This window comes from Rhincodon typus, chromosome 18 (genome assembly GCF_021869965.1).
Source record: "Rhincodon typus isolate 14 chromosome 18, sRhiTyp1.1, whole genome shotgun sequence".
Classification (NCBI taxonomy): Eukaryota; Metazoa; Chordata; class Chondrichthyes; order Orectolobiformes; family Rhincodontidae; genus Rhincodon; species Rhincodon typus.
The window spans coordinates 17,954,602-17,972,064 of record NC_063349.1 but is presented as its reverse complement, the minus strand read 5'-3'; the positions used below and the strand labels follow the sequence as shown (position 1 = coordinate 17,972,064).

The following is a 17,463-nucleotide window of genomic DNA, read 5'->3' as shown; positions in this document are numbered from 1 at the left end:
TTCTGCTCCTATGATGCTGCTTGGCCTGCTGTGTTCATCCAGCTCTGCATCTTGTTGTCTCTGATCTATAGTTCTTTGGTTTTCCTTCTCCTCATTCCATGGCGTTCCATGTGGAGCATAGAGTCCAAAAGGGCAGAACATTTTAAATTGAATATTTTAGAAAATGCAAAAGATATAGGCTTTTCTCTCTATACCACGTTCCATTTGAGGTATCTCAATACAAATTTCAATACTCCTCAATGTTCACAGTCTATATTCCACATCAGATGCAAACTATTTATTTAATACCAGTCATGCTCTCTGCCTCCATGTGTAATTACATACCCCACCAGCACTGGACCCACGCTACCAGATCTATAAGCAGCCCCATTTTTGCTTTTACCACTTGTTTTGGGCTTTCCATTTATTTATGGTGCAGTGTAGCAATGTAAACTTGCATATTAGTACCTGAACAGTGCACGTTTCCATCTACACAGTCGTGCTTGACACATTGATTATCACAAGTGCTTGAGCTCCAGCAACTGAAGAGGTGAAAAGTCTGAAATATTACCGAACTGATCACTAAGTATTTTTACACCTAGATTAAAACACTTGTAAATGATTTTCTTTAGCAAGGCAGTACGAACGGTAGCAGAAATAGAGGAAGTTCATTTCAGTCAATCGCCATTCATCAAGAGTCAATAAACTGCCTGCTAATCAGAAAACTTCAATGGCAGCAATTTATCTCTAGATTGTCTAGAATTGTGCATATCTACAGAAAATAAACTTTATAGCTTTATCTAGCCCTTTAAAGCAAAACAGATGTATATTAGCAGCAGAATAATATGTTGTATGCTGTGTTATATATGTAAGGACAATCCAACTTATGAGCAAACCTATGAAAGATCTATGTTTATTACATAATGTTCAGTATGTTATAAAAATAAACTTTTTTGGGTGTTAAATGTTTACTGCTATTGTATTATTACTGAAGTAAATCGAAGTTACAATAATTTATTATTCCTTCACCTTTGTTTCACTGCCTTTTCTATAAGTAGCTAGCTGCTGCAAAATTGTTTCATATACAAGTACAGCCCAGATGATGAAAATTATGTTGTATGATTATGAATTTATGACAGGAATTTAGCATGAATATTCAAAAATCACTCAGCTGTTTGTGATAACAGCTGGATTGATGGAATGCATTTTGCATGCTGCTAAACATGTACTGTATCGTGTCACACTGAGTGGATAAAGTAAGACAAAGCTTGCAAACGAACGAAAAGCAGCAAAACAAGCAAACTACAGAAATTGGTGGATCAATACTGTAAACCATTTAAATGTTTTTAATTTAAAATTGTGAAACAACTTGTGTCCAGAAATAACTTTGTTGGACCCTGACATAAAGGTTTAATGTGTGCCTGAATTTCCTCTCTTGTTAGCTCGGTTGGCTAGATGGCAGGTTTGTAATTCAGAGAGATGCCAACAGTGTGGTCTCAATTCCCCCAACAGCTGAGGTTACCATGAAGGTCTTGCCTTCTCAACTTCTCCTGGCACTTGAGTCATAGTGACCTGTAGGTTAAACCACAACCAGTCAACTCTCTCAAATGAGATAGCAGCCCTATGGCCAGAGAGGACTATGACAACTTTACCTTTTTAACTTTTGTCAGTGAAATTATTTGGAATAGTTGCACATAGCCCTTTGTGGAATTGCATTCACAAAATAAAATTTGTACAGTAGAGATTTTTTATTTGTGGTTAGAAACATTACACAATATCTGGCATTCAAATGAGGATACACCTGTCAAGAAAGTGTTGGGTCCCAATCTCATAGAAGTAAATGGATCAATATGTCACTGCCCAGCAAAGCATGGTAGAGAGTCAGAAATATCGGGGGGTGTGGGGGGGTTCCAGACTCTGTACAGCTTAAGATACTGCCAGCGGTGGTGCAGCAATTAAAATTGGGATGCTCAAGAGACCCAAATTAATGAGCATATATGTTAGAGCTTTGCAAGCTAGGGCAGATTCCAGAGATAGTGAGGGGCAAGCCACGCAGGGATTTGAAGACAAGGCTGAGAATTTAAAACAGAAGTGCTGCTTGAGCAGGAACTAATATCAATCAGCAAGCATAGGGGTGATGTGTGAAGGGGACTTGGTGCAAGTAAAGACATGAGGAGCAAAGGTTGTGTGGTTTCAAATTTACAAAGGATAAAATGTGGGAGGACGGCAAGGAATGTGTTGAAATAGTCAAATCTGGAGGTAAAATGGGCAGGGATAAGGGCTTAGGCATCAGCTGAGCTTAGGCAAGGTTAGAATCTGGTGATGTTACAGACATTGAGTAGGCAATCTGAATGATACTATGATTGTGTAATCAAGGCCAAAAATGATATCAAGTTTGCGAAAAGTGTGAATCAGCTTCAGACAGTTGTTAAGTCAAGATAGAGAAATGGAGTTTCTGTTAAAGACTCAAAGTATGGCTTTGGTTTTCCCAAATTGGAGGAAATTTCTTGTAATCCAATATCAAATGGTGAACAAGCTGACTCATAATTTAACAACAGTAAAGGAGTCAAAAGAAGTAGCTATGAGGTAGAGCTGGATGTTATTAGTATACATATGAAAACTAACCACATGTGTGGATAATATTATGAGAGCTGCATGCAGATGGGAAATAGGAAGGCTTGGAGTTCAGATCCTTGAAGCACACCAGACGTAACAGTATGGATGTAGGAAGAGAAGTCATTCATTCTAAGGTAGTATTCTCTCTTGGACGAGATGGATAACAATAGAATCAGGCCAGTGCAGTCTCACTTAGTTGGATGACCATGAAGAGGCACTAGAGAAGGATGGTGTACCATCAACTGTATCAAAGGCTGAAGATGGATTCAGAAGGATGAAAAAGTTTAGTTTACCTTTCATAGGATGACAATTATTACTTTGACAAAAGCAATTTTAGTACCTAGGTAAGAGGAGAAACCAAATTGGCTGGATTCAAACGTAGAATTACAGAAATGTTGAGCATAGATTTGAGAGACAACGCATCATGTTTGGGACAGTGAAGAAAAGTTGGAGATGTGGTATTTGCAAGGAGGATAATAAGGTGAGCAAAATCAGCTATTATTGAATTATATAAAAGTTGAGTGCATCGATTAGCTTTGAGACATTGTACATTAAAATATCAAAAGCATTAAGAAGGGAAAGAAAAGTTTGTGTTTTTTTCTGACTTGGAGTTGGGACATTTTAGGCATTTGGTAATCTGCAAACATCCCTCACTAATTCAATTATATTGACCTCAGGGTGTACTTAAACCATTTTCTCACAGGGAGTGTCTCAGCTGTAGTCTTAAAAGGGATATGTCAGATCAGCAAGGGAATTGCAGCAAGATTACCTGTAAGTGGTATTTTGGGAGCAGAATGGGTGTAAAATTTATTAGAGGTTTTGTAGATCATATGTTTCCTAGGTAATCGCCCTGAAACATTAACCCTACCTTTCTCTTTTGTATACTTTCTTCCTGACTTGCTGAATGACTAGTATTTTCTGTTCATATTTCAAGTTTCCCTTACCTACATTCCTTCTAAGAATATAAATAAAATACACTAGCGATGTCAAATGGGCTGCCAATTTGCAGAGGACTTTGGGCTCTGTGGAGAAAGTAAAAGGAAATGATCATGTATGGCCCTTAGCTGGACATTCCCAAGATACTTCTCTCCAAGTGTCAAAGTGTTAGGGATTTTCCGTTCATCTTTATATCAGATAAATGTCCTATTGTACAGACACTGAATGCACAGAACACAAGTAGAAATTCCTAGCTAATACTACCTTGAGGATATTTTGTCATTGATGGCGAGACAAAGCCATTCTATCATGACCGTATTTGATCTCTTGTCACTTTAAATGAGCAAAATAACTTGTAAAGTTCACCATCAGTGGTGTGACGGAACTGGAGATTCTGTTTACTCTAAGCATGTGACTCCTGATGGCACATTCTTTGGATCAATTTCAGAAAGCCTGAATGCTACTGAAAGGAAATGAGAACTATGCAATTTTCCATGTTAATATTTCATTTTATTTATATTAGAAATTCAAATACTAATAAAATATTCATTTTTTAATGTCAGAAACAATACTCCAACTGCCACCACTTAGTTTAATGACACCAAGCAGCTTACATTCATTGTGGAAAAATAAGAGTAAAGCTCTCCTGAGTGATGTGTTAAGTCTGCGGAGAAACAGCTGTCCCTGTAATTTTTCCACATTTTGGAGTTATTAGACATCATCACCATGGCATCATCAATTGAAATGGCAACAAGCAGGAATCTGCTCCTAATATAAAGTTAATCGTTATTCAGTAAGCATGTATGTTTAATTAAAATGTACTAAGGCTAACAGTGAGAGAGATTTAATTATGTCTTCCTACACTTTCCCTTTAAAGACATCATATACCAATTAGCCAATGGCCTTTTGCTTGTGTATTTAAAATATTTATCTTTAAACAAGGTCATAAGTAAAAATCAAATGTTGGATTCTTATCTTGCATTGAATCAATGAAGCATCATTATGTGATGTCCCTGATGAACAGCAGAAGTTACTTGGGGCTGGTGGGCCTGAGGCTAAGGCTAAGGCTAAGGCTTGGATGTTTTGGTACTCTGCCTCTGAAAGGTGGCAGTTTCAAATGAGTGGGTAAATGTCTGGAATTAATTGCAGGATGTATCTGTGGTAAAAATTTGGAGTGTGATCTATCATCTGGCTTTGTTCCACTATATTTCTTTCAAAGGGACTGTTTCTGTGGCGAACATTTTAGATTATTTCTTATGCATTCACATCAATTTCCTATGATTCATGAGTCTATGAGGTTGGTTTTGCACTGGTTTAAGCAATCTGTTTTGATGTGCTTGCCTAATATAGAAATTTTTCTGATACAATAGTTATGTATTATTTTTTGCAATGCGTCTTTAATGAGTTGAAGCAATTACACAGCTCAAAGTTTTGTTCTGCAGACACACCATACAAACATTTCATTCCTGTCAATGCTCACTGCTGACACCAAAGTTGCTCAGTCTTGTGAAATAGAGCTGAAGAATAACATTAATCTGCAACACCCAATCTTTACAGCACACAGTGTAGCTCATGAACATAACTTTGGTGGAAGTTAATTCCTACTAGTGGAGACATTCTGTCAAACTGAAGCTGTACAAAATGGCCAGAAATGTTGGTATGCTGGACTTGCAGCCCATCTGACAATTTTTTATTTGCGTATTATCATTGTTCACATTTAATTTCTGACAAAATTATTACCAAAACCTCTACTGAATATTAAATATTTGACAAGAAGTAAAAGGTGAAACCATAAACCCGAACAGGAAACAAATTTATATCCATCACCTATCCCCAACTATCATCTTTGCTCTAGAATTAAAACTGCAACATTTTAACTTTTTTCGATATTTATGTCATTTATCTTACAGGGAATGTTTATTCACTTCAAACTCCAAATGTTATCTTACTCTAGTAACTGCATTTATACGTACTGTGACCGTAAGCAGACTGTTCTCAGTCGTAGAGCTGTTCCCATTGAAGTAGTATGACCATTGCAACTTTGTCAAGAAATAGTTTTCCATTAAGTTATTCTCTACATTTCTTTTAGAACAATTGTACGTTTAAAGAAAATGTAATAGGATACTGTTCTGTTACAAAGCAAACAAGATTCCTGTAATATAAAGAGGTTTGATTTTCCCACTTTGTTAACCAGAAATTAAATATTGATATTAGTCACATTGTGTTGATTCAGTCAAGGGTGCATTTAACCCATGACAACCTCATCAACAAAAATCAAAAGCAGAATACAATGGTCAGTAATTGTAAAGATTGTTTGCATCATACAAATGAAGCATGCTGTAGAATGCATTTAATGGTAATAACATCAGTCTAGGGGGAAATACACAGGTGAAAACAAATCAGAAGAGATGAAAATTTGGTATTGTGTCAAACATGTTTGCAAAACATAAGATTGTGTTATATTCTATATCACTCTTATATGAGAAGTATTCTATGCAAGATCATCTTGCCTGATGCAAGTGAAACTTGAAAAACATCTGGATGTTAGAAATGCTTTAGCAGTTATACTGATGGTAAGCAACAATCTCTATAGATCACAGCAGGAAAATGTGAGACAACCATCTTTAGTACAGGAATTAATAGGATGGGGGATTCACAAATTGAGACCTTTATGCTGGTATGAGAGAATGTGACAACTTTGTCATTATGTCCAGTCTAAGATTAATATACCTTGTTTATTTTTTTTTCAGACTAGTTGTCTATTTTCCAAAGGCTTAATTTTTATTCATCACACTTAATATTTTATTGTAAAGATAACAGCTTGTCCTCAGGAACATTAAATTGTGCAAGCCAGTGTTTTAAGGGCATGGAGGTTTATTTGTAATAAGCGTGTTGTGGGATTGGTAACTGAAATAAGTGTTTACATCATTGGTCTAATGTGATGATGTCAAACTAAAGTGTGACAACAGTTCAGAGCTTAAATATTAATATTTGGTGGATCATCTTATATTGTAATTTAAGATCAAAAAAGTTGTGTTTTTCTTTTGATCATGGTAATTGATATTCTGCCTTCAGACTAATTAAAAGTATAAAAGAATATGCAGTTTGGTACAGTGCTGATGTACATTCAGAGTACTGGACTCTTTAAGCAGGTTGTTACATATTTGGGTCAAAATTTTGAGATTCTGGAAGTTTGTTGGAAGCAACTGGGAAAAATGTACTCTTAAACACTAATAGTAGATGAAGCTGTTGTAAATTTCTTTTGGTTCTGTACATTATTCTGCCTGTATTTTTACTTTTCTAAATCACCCTATTGAAAAATTAATTTGCCTCAATGCAATGAGTAGTTTTAGCTTGTGCAAAGTAGATGTGGTATTTGATATCTTGTACCTTAGAAATCATGCAGACAGCAGCCTAAGAATTATTTTGACTATCAGAAGGAACATACCCAACATTGATTCCTATATCTAAAATAATACCCCATTCTTGTCAAGAGGCAGGTGTATGTTGTCATTCAAGTGGCTTTGAGGGCCATGTCAGAGCAGTATGCTAATAATCCAATGTAATTTTCTATTCTGTACTGGAGGGCTTCTCAAACAATGGGAAGTGGACAGGATTTGGGGTTCACACGCTTTAAGACGGCAGTGGTGACCATGAGCTCTGACTCAGCTTTGATAGCCGTCAGTCCCTTTAAATACAATCAGAGATAGTAGGAACTGCAGATGCTGGAGAATCCGAGACAACAAGGTGCAGGGCTGGATGAACACAGCAGGCCAAGCAGGATCATAGGAGCAGAGAGGCTGACGTTTCGGGCCTAGACCCTTCATCAGAAAAATACTTGCGTTTTTTTTGTGCCCTCAGGCATGGCTTAACCATCTATCCACTCAGGCCGGATTGCTGCTATAACCTCAGTGGGTAAAAAAGGTGGCTCTATAGTTTATGAGGGCTTCAACCTCCCCTCCCAATTCTCACTCTGGAACTACACCAAGTCTGAGGCATTAAAAACGCCATCAGATTGAGAAAAGGTTTAACAGGCACAGTTATAGGGGGTATCATGCATCCATTATGATGTGCAATATTAATGCTAAATTAGATCTTTGATAACAACATTGGCGATACATATCCAGAAAGGGTTTGAAATGAGCCTCAAAAGGCAGTGAAATTGGTGTGTGCTATGTGGCCAGTAGTCAAAAGGGTCGCTCCTTCAGATCGGCCTGTTCACTGGGAGGTCAACTGCAATGATCTACTGCAATCCAGCAAAACACGAGCCTTCATCTCCAACGCGGCTCCTTAGTCTGACATAAAACATTGTATTTCACTGAGAGCTGCACTTGGTCTATTTGCCATGACTCACCCACTCTGAGCTCCTGTCCGAAGACTGTTTTCTCTCCGAGTGCTGAGCAGTTCCAGCGGCCGTACCTGAACTGATACTGACACTCGTTGATGCCCATTTGCGCCCCTTCCCCGATCACAATGATGGCATCCGGGCGGCTCTGACAGATCGCCCGCTGCCGGGGTGCCAGTCCTGGGATCTTGTTGCAGATGATATTCGCTCCCAAGGCGACCACTGAGGACAAGGCTCTAAAACAGGGAGCAAAAAGAAAACAAATCACAAAAACGCACGGCCCGAGCAGCAATTCCAATCAAATCGCGACTATTGACTAAGGCGGCCTCCAGGCAAAATCTGATTGACAGTGTTTCCATGCCGGTAATGTGTCTGAATTGCCACCCCTGTACCTGTACTTCCTGACAGGCGGTCGTTGTGTTGCAGTGGACGTAAATCTACAGAAAAGTTTACATTCAAGTGATCCTGTTACAGTTTAACAGGGAGCTTGCACAAGGAACGGGTTAAACTACACAGCACGTTCCCGAGAGCTCGCATTTTGTCCGCTTCCCCTGAGAGAGAGAGAAAAAAGCAACCAGAGATTTTCTGAAGGATTTGGGAAAATATATAATTAGGCCACAGAGTGAGAGAGAAGACATTTGGATTAAGTTTAAACGGATGAAATGGAGAGTGAGATTGGGAACACAAGAAGGGAGGGGCGAGAGAATGAAGGCAGGCTCAGAAAGCGAGCCGGAGCTTCCACTACACTGTACTCCCACCTGTAGTGGAGAGTAGCTGTGCCAAACCCTCCCAGTCTACCAGCGCACTGTGCTTTTCTCCATTTCCCCTTCTCTCGCACACAGTAAATCTCTATTTGACGCGATACTTAAAGATTTTAGGTGAAGGGGGAGAGGCAACCAACTTACCAACTGGCGGTGTGAATACCGCAGCAAAGTGGCAGCTAAAACCGCAGCATTAATACACAGGTAAATACACCCGGCGTCCGGTGAAGACCCAGAGAGAGAAACAATGCAATCGGAGCACCTCTTCCCCCAAGTATTTAGCATTTTCAAGCTAAACTCTGAAGGTACAACTTAAATCCTCGAGAATTTTAAGGCATTGAAAAAGATTGTCTGACTTACAGGTAACTTCCGCTGGTGAGAATAAGAAACATCTGCGGGTAATAAATTGATAGGAGCACACTGCGGGATAGAAAGATGATCATGTTCGCTGTTTGCGCCAGCTCCTACTGGGTTTGTTTGTTTTATTAGAATAGGAGCGCTAGATGCTATTTGTGTGCTGAGTCTTTGTCTAAGTCCTCGGTAATTAGTCTTGTCCGGTGTCTTGACGCTAGATTGGTGTTTTTGCCTCTCTTTCATGACGGAGCAGTGGTTTGCAGTTGTTCGGAGTTGCAGTTCGAATGGTTGAGTGTTTTGTGAGAGTTCATCTGCTCTCAGGAGACCGCCTGTTGCAATTGGGCAGACAGGCTAATCCCAGCCACTGCAATCCGCCCACTCCCTTTCAAATCACAATGGGGCAAAAATGACAATGAAAATTGCTCAGATCTGCTGATAGACAGTTAGGCAAGTTCCACTAACAGCTTCCTCACATTTTAAAGGGGAAGTCAGCGATTAGCCTTGAGTACGGGATACAATGCAACGAAACTGGCCATGTTTAAAGTGGCAACCAGTTTCATTTGGGTTCAGTAATGTTATTTGGAGACTGCAATGTGGAGATTTCCATTTAAATAATCACACGTTATTTTAAAGGCTATGTTCCAAAACAACAGTTCCAAAACCTTAGATAATCCTTACTTTAACATGGCAGTCCTAATCTTATTCAAGTACCTCGTTTTGCTGATAATGTTAAATCCAATGCACCTTCATAAAAGAGAGAGAAAAAAAGAGCTTTGCAAATATAAATTCTGTATGTAAATCTATCTACGCACGATAATTGCAGCCATTGAGGTACAGCATACAACACTGACGTGACAGTCTCAGATGTTCGGTGATCAGTAAAAGGCCTGTTATGGGGCAAGAAGCCTTGCGATATAATATTTGTCTTAATTTTATTGACTACAATTGACAATACGACTGAATTTCAAGACACAAAACATTATCATGTTTAATCATTTTCCATTGACTGTACTGACAGACTTAGGTGAACGAGTAGTACAATGAACACAATCCAGGCCCTGGAGATACAGTACACCTGGTGTAGGCATATACAGTTGAGCCAACACTTAAAATATGTCACAACCGCGGATTCATGAGAAAGGTGTATTCAGTGGCGAATATCAGGAAATAGGGCATACATCACGTCTAAATATTAGACAGTGGGGGACATCAGAATGTGTAGTTACTTGGAGATAAAGAGCTCACAACCCTAAAACTGAAAATGATCCTTTAGGACAAAGACTGCCAAACAAGCACAGAGAATGCTGGAGAAACTCAGCAGGTCCGGTAGCATCGGTTCAGAGAGAAACACAAAGTTAACGTCCCTGACTCCTCTTCAGAACTCCAGTTGCTTCCAGATTTGCTAAATTTGTCTCAGATTTCCAGCATCCCCAGTATTTTGCTTTGTTAAGAACTGATAAAATATTGTTGCTGTTAGTGGCAGGGGAGAGCTTTCATGAAATATAAAGTTCATCTTTTAATTTGAAAGATTTTGGCAGAAGACAAACGTGCACCTTTATCAGTGTTCAGATTGATTCCACCGTGCCAAATCTCACTAAACCCCACTCCTTGGATTTATACAGGTAGAACTGAGAATGAGAGCTCATTCCAATGTCTTCTTTCAGTAAAAATGCCACTTTAACTGTGTAAATGAAGTGATATAGGACATGTTTGAATTGCTTCGCCATATAAGGTTTATTAAAAAGTTACCGCCACATTTTAAAGAATGGCACGAATGTTCTTTTGCTGATTTTGGGTTAGTTATTCTCGTTATTCTACTCGTGCTGCTTTCAGCTGTGCAGAAGTCCAATGTCAGGTGACACGTAAAACAGGATTGTAGACATTTCAAAATCAATCTGTTCAGGCACATTGTGACACTTTGGAGCAAGTAGAACTTGAGTTTGCATTTCCTTAAAAGTCTTAAACCTGATTGAAACCTTGGCTCTTTACTGGCGCTAAAAAAGGTGATATACCACTCAAGGATTTTGTAAACTTATAAACTTTTTGCGAACATATCAAATATTAAGAGGTTTATTTCACGCTAGTTGCAGTTATACCCCGGCCGTTCCAATCTAGCCTCACCAGCAGTCATTACTTTGTGAACCCAAAAATGCCTTGTTCCCTTGGAGTGGACCTTTGCATCGCCAAATCGCAGCTTCAACCTAATGGCGATACAAAAATTCAGCTTAAACCCGCATATGAGGGTCAGTGATAATGTCCGCCCCCTGGGCCCGAAGCCCCATCTGCTGCGGAGTTTTCAGAACTGAGTTCATAAGATTGATCGAAAATACGCGGAGCGTGAGGCTTCGATTTGACTGGGTTAGTGGCAGACCCCGCCAATTGTGATTTCACACAGTGGACTATAAATTCAGTGCTGCGCAGACAGATGGGGTTTCTGACGGAAATTCGAGAGTACGCCCTGTTTAAAGGGTCTAAAACATTTGGAGCTGAAGACAGTGTCCGCATTCTCCAAACGCTCAAAATTAGATAGAGACAGACTTCTGCTCCTATGCCGAAGCTGAAATACGCCAAGTTATTTGGTAGTGAAGTATGATTTTAAGCCCTTCTGACTGGAGCTAGGCTCCTGGCGCAGCCAAAAACCCCAAGAACAGCCCATCCCTCTGAACCCAGCCCTCCAGTGCAGTTCAAACCGCCTGCGGTCGAACACATGCACTAGCCAACAAAGACCTCTAAGAAACATCTCAAAACTGAGATTGGAGACGTTGTAGGTGAAAAATCTAACTAGCTTTATTGATCAGATTCTACTCTAACACTTCACACTTGACTTTGAACAGAAACAGGAATTAATATCAACTGTGCAGTTACCAGCGGTATCTGGTGAAATGAGGGGTTTCCGGATATCACTCTCCACGCCTGTGATAACTAACTGTTTCCCGAGCTCCCACGTGGGTTTCAGTCAAATTATTGCACAGGGCAATGTAGCTGAATGGTTTGAAAGGGTTGATCTGAACCAATTAAAAATGTGAGATTATTTTGACAGGGTGGTCTCGTATAACTGGTTTCACGACCGCACAGAGTCAATGTTAACGTTTAAATGAAAATCAGCAGATTTCGGTTACGTTTGTAATGATATTGGGCCGTTGAGGAACTCTTGTGACACAGTGGTAGTGTCCCTACCCCTGGACCTGGAGGTCCGGTTTGAAGTCCCACCTGCTCCAGAGATGTGTAATAACATTTCTGAACAGGTTGATGAGAAAAATAGATCAAATAAAAACAATTACACGCCGTTGTCTGTTCACAGGTTGTTTATTCTAAACCAGTATTGGGACAGCACTAAGTTGAGCATTCAGCGTTTCTCCAGTCAGGATATAACACTGTGGGAACATTCACTTCTTTAAAGCAGCTACTTGTAATCTAACCGTGCTCTTCTCAATGGTACCCCGCCCGTGTGAAAATAAACGATACTGTTTACCTCTGGTGATGGATTAGTGTGGATTAATGAAGATCAAGTATTGCAGTATAAAGTCAAATGGTTAAGTTATATGTGTGACCCGTATAACACGAACACTGTGCATTTTAGTCTGATGTGTGAGAAGGCAGTGTTCGCCTCCTGTATAGAATGTTTCAGTGTGTGAGGGATGCTGGAGAGCTAGCAGATACGGTATTCCAGAACTGACTTAATATTCGTTCAGAGAGACTAACTGCAGTATTAATGGAGAATAAAGGTAGTTGTTGGTATCATCTGAGCATGATGTGGACGCTTCAACTAATTAATGTTTTACTCCAGTGTAAAGCCAACCCTTGATACAACACTAACAATACAAATGATCGAAACGCACACTACCATTAAAATAACAGCTACTAAAATTGGTTCAGAGATAGTGGGAACTGCCGATGCTGGAGAATCTGAGATAACAAGTTGTAGAGCTGGATGACCTTTCTGAAGAAGGGTCTAGACCCGAAACGTCAGCTTTCCTGCTCCTCTGATGCTGCTTGGCCTGCTGCGTTCATCCAGCTCTACACCTTGTTATCTCAGCTACTAAAATTGCGACAGGTTATATACAATGATCTTGATGTAACAATAAAAGTCGTGGCTTGTATAGGACACCAAGGTGAAGAGAACTTTAGGGAGTAAGCTCCAGTGATTGCTTAATTTATTGCACTGATCGTTCATTTATTGGCCTTGAGGTTACGAGGTCACAATTGATAGGTGCTTTTGAAATCTGTTGTCAGTTCAGTAATACAGACACATTTTTCTGGGCCCGCCGAAAGTTGCCTCTGCAGTTCAACACCTGGTCTAATAGACGAGGCGTCTACTACTTTACACCACGTTTCACCATCTCCGAATAGAACTTTCAGGTACAACTACTCCCTCAACTGATCATTACAGGAACGTTTGTTTTGACTCCAAATAACTCGCATCTTCCTGTTCATTCTTGTTGTTAGAAAGCCTTGGGGATTTGAGGTACAATTTCTGGAATTACTTGCGCCCAGGTGTGATTGCAGCTGGATTTAACACGTATCTTTAATTTGATTGTTTCTAAGAAGCCAGGCTAGCAGCATGTTACTGAATAATATATTGTAACATGGATGAAACTATTTTCATTGTTGTATCTTTTCAGAACTGGCTAGTATTACCTCTAGGATCTTGCTATCCATTACCTTTAACAATGAAGCCCATTAAAGTCAATTTACAGTTTGTAAATGATCGACGTTTTATAGGCAATGCCCAGAGTGAAACACCTGCATGAGACGGTGAAGTTTGTGTACAATAGTTTGAGGTGCACCTAAGGTAGTCTGAGAATCTAATCTAATTGCGAGTTTAATCTGCTTAGTTTCACTGATCTCATGTCAAGCACCGAAACAATTAATTTGGGCTCATTATTACCAACAAATAGTTTTAAACAACATTTTCATTTCTACGGATTAGAGCCACTTTTAAGACAGTCCAACAAACAGTCCTTCAGGGGAAAAAAGAGGCTTGAATATGAGTTTGATTCGTGACTAAATTGTAAAGTGCACAACAAGTCAGAATAAGACTTCGTTCTAAAGTCAACGCAGCTAGAATTGCTAAAACTGGCATATGGCCCCGAAGCTATTGGTAGAGAATACGGAATGGGGAGGGGGGGTCACAATCTGTCAATTATTTCTTATAATAACATGAGAGTTTCCTGCAGTGACCCATCCGCTCTGAAAGGTAAACTTAATGTTCTAAACGGGTTTTTTTTGGTCTAAATCCGATAGAAAATGCTGCGGATGCTGCAAGTTTGGTACAGAAAATGGTGAATGAACTTACGGGTCAGACATTTCCACGTCTCAATTCTTGACTAAAATATAGAATTTAAAGATTTTTAAATAGAATTTTAATTGTTTTGACGTGTTGATTAGTTTTTTTTAAAAATTGAATTGAATTGACCGGTTCGATATCTGAATAAATTCCCTATGTGGTATTCGTTAAAAGGCAAAAATCCCACCCTTAACGTTGGGAACTTTCTGATTGATAATCTCTTTGCAGTTCGTGTGAGCTGAATAGCAGCTGCTGATTGAATGAACCTTATTAAATGAACACATTTGAATTATCAGATTCTACCGGTCAATGAAAACATAAACTTGCCTGTTTAATGCAAAGTACAATCGTAAGATGGTTAAATTTCCTTTTAGAAAGATGGACATCACAATGAACGAAGCGAATGGGAAACTACATCCTCTCTAAGTACGACAACTGGTGTTTCCTGACGCACATCTACTCACTAGTTTCTGCATATAAATCGAGTGCACACCAGCATAGATTTAGAACGATATTCTGGGGGCGCCATCATTTGGACAGACGTATGGTGTGGCCAATCAGTGATTTCTAAAACTTAAAAAAAAAAGACGCGTTGTAAAAAGACCAATTTGTGTTCATTCAACTTGCGAAAGCAACCAGAATGGGAAACTGGCTTGCTGTGAACATCCGGGCCGATATTGCCCGGTAACATTATCCTGCTAACATTCCTGAGTGTCACTGTAGGTAACATGGACGTCACCGTCCGGGGCAAGTATTTCAACCCACGCCTTTAAGTGGATTCGCGACTGGAAGTGTGAAATCAGGATATCCTACTGTACGGTGCACCGAATACACCGCCCAAAGCTTTAAACTGGGCTATACATTCCCCCAACCGAAAAATAAACTCCAGGCGGTAAACGGCAGGGTCTCAATCCTACAATAATCACATCAAATGCACAAATGTCGGCTTTTCCTCCCCGGCTTGGCCTCTGCCCTTCTGAAAACTGGCGAGAGCCAGCTCTCCCGCTGGAACATACACCTGTTAATGTCACCTGCACTTTCCTCCTGCGACATCCACCCAGATCCGCCGCTACCTCGCCTGACCACGTAGCTTTCCGCCCGAATTTCCTGCAAATCCAACTAGGACCGGCTCCACTCGTGTCATTCCATCTAATCCAGGTAATTCGGAGCTGGTGCTGACCAAAAAGGGTTAGTTTCCCCACAGAAGGGAGCTGTGTTCTCCAGGTTAGGGAATAGGCATGGCGGGGGCTCGCAAATCCTGACCTATTCGTTAAAATTTGAACTAATTTCCCAAATCCTATCATTCCCCTGGGATCTAGAGTGTGGGTTTCAGCTGGAAATTGGGAGGTTTTTGTAACGATCTTGAATCGGGCTGTTAAATTGTGTCTCGTTGCTAGTTTCCTCGCAGTATTTCCATGTGATGTGATTTTTTAGGAACTAACCGGACACCTATTTCCACCCCCACCTCCGCCTTCCCCCAGACCTGTCCGCTGACTGTACCCCTCCAAATCCTGGAGGCATCATCATCTCTTTATAACAGTCGGGAATTAGCAGAGTCGAAAAAAAAGTTATGCATTCTTCATCCAAAATCCCACAACTATGCAGCAGCCAAAAGTATTTGAGTTCAGAGGGGATAACAGGTAGCAGCGCATTCTAACAAACCGGGACTGTTGGGTTGGTGCTGAGGAATGTGGAAATACAACTCAGCCTTGCAACTAATAAGGGCACAGAGGCAGGCAAGTTGGCAAATATTCATAAATGCACAACCTCTTTATTGAGTTAAAACCTCCGCATGACAGTAATAAAGCCTGATCACTGAATAGCAGGTGTCAGTTCGTCCACACAATTCTACAGCTTCGACCTATTTTCGTTTAAAGTCTGCTCGCTCTTCTCCCCGTGTTAAACTCGATTTTCCTCCAATCTGTTGCATCAAAGGAGGGCAGACAAACCAGTTGTCAAATAATTTCAACACATATGTATGATGGATAGCATCAACGATTCTGCCCAGGCCTGTACATTCGCTACGCTTTGGAAACCGACTGCTAGAGATCTCTTATCGAGTGATACATTTTTTTCAAAATTATGTTTTGAAAGCGATGCATGAAAACTCATTCGGTGGCTAACGTCATATTTAAGGGGAACAAAAAGTCCCTTTACACGTGTCACTCAGTCATCTCAGTATCCAGTCATCCAGAATGTATATATAGTTTGCAGAAATCACACCCGTTTACATATCACAGGACTTTGAACTATTTCGCTCTAAATGTTTTTTGTTTTGTTGACATTTCCAGATTGTTGTACCCTCCTCCCCCTTCCAAGATTATTGGTTACTTACCCTAACTTGACATAGATGAAACCCAGGCAGAGGAAGACATATAGAATCCACCGTCGAAAATTCCTGTGCATGTTCTAGAGTCAGGGTTTCGCCGGAAAGCCCAAATTGTGCGATACTGTTGAAATTAAACACCCCGCCACGCACACACACACACACACACACACAGACGCGCGCACACACTCACTCACTCACACTTTCAGAATTAGCAACCCAGTTTCAGCGATGGGGCCAGTCTCAAATCACTGCAGAACCTGCTCTCTCGCGCAGTATCAATGATGGGACACTCAGATCCTTCCAATTCCATGTGGATCTCTCCCCCATTTGTATTCAGTTCACATAATGTGAGGGAAACAGACTGACTCCACAGTGTAACCAAGAGAGGACACCAGCGGGTTATTCCAGGTCTGCCCAGGCATTGCATTGCATGTGTTGTTACTTGTCCCGAATTCTCCAGTACTCAGCTACCTAGAATCTTTTTGAATTGTCTGTGGTTCTTGTAGACGATCGCCAGTTGGAATGGGTTTAAAATATCTCGAAGCTCGTTCACATCGACCTCCGCCTGGCGAGATCCATTTACCTGCTGATATAGGTTGCTGCAGAGCGACACGCTCGTCACAAAGGAGCGAAATGAGAGAGATACAGACAGAGATACGCCTCTAATAAATCAAGATAGGAAAACGGTGTCTAAGCAAGCTGTTGCCCATAGCTCATGAAAGTACGTGTTACTTTTGTTTGGAAACCCCTTCGCTGCCAAGTAAAATGATAGGATGTGACAGGTTGAGTGAGATAAACGCTATTCAATAAAATGTGATTCTTAATGCTTTCCTCTGATTTTTTTTTAACATGTTAA

At 40.3% G+C, this 17,463-nt stretch overlaps 1 protein-coding gene across 3 annotated transcripts in view; it reads right to left on the bottom strand.

Annotated features, from left to right (window-relative positions):
* wnt7bb (wingless-type MMTV integration site family, member 7Bb) overlaps nucleotides 1-16,732 on the bottom strand; it is an 88,165-nt gene extending 71,433 nt beyond the window's left edge. The window contains exons 1-2 of one of the 3 annotated variants that reach the window (XM_020523826.2): nucleotides 16,614-16,732; nucleotides 7,886-8,112 (exon numbers count right to left, since the gene is read on the bottom strand). In XM_020523826.2, coding sequence (XP_020379415.1) covers nucleotides 7,886-8,112; nucleotides 16,614-16,684 — 298 coding nt within the window. In that variant the 5' untranslated portion in view covers nucleotides 16,685-16,732. Of the gene's footprint in view, nucleotides 1-7,885; nucleotides 8,113-8,268; nucleotides 8,349-8,997; nucleotides 9,264-16,613 lie in introns of those variants that run through there. The other 2 variants (XM_020523819.2, XM_048607558.1) reach the window with 2 other exon arrangements.
* Nucleotides 16,733-17,463: the final 731 nt, after the last annotated feature.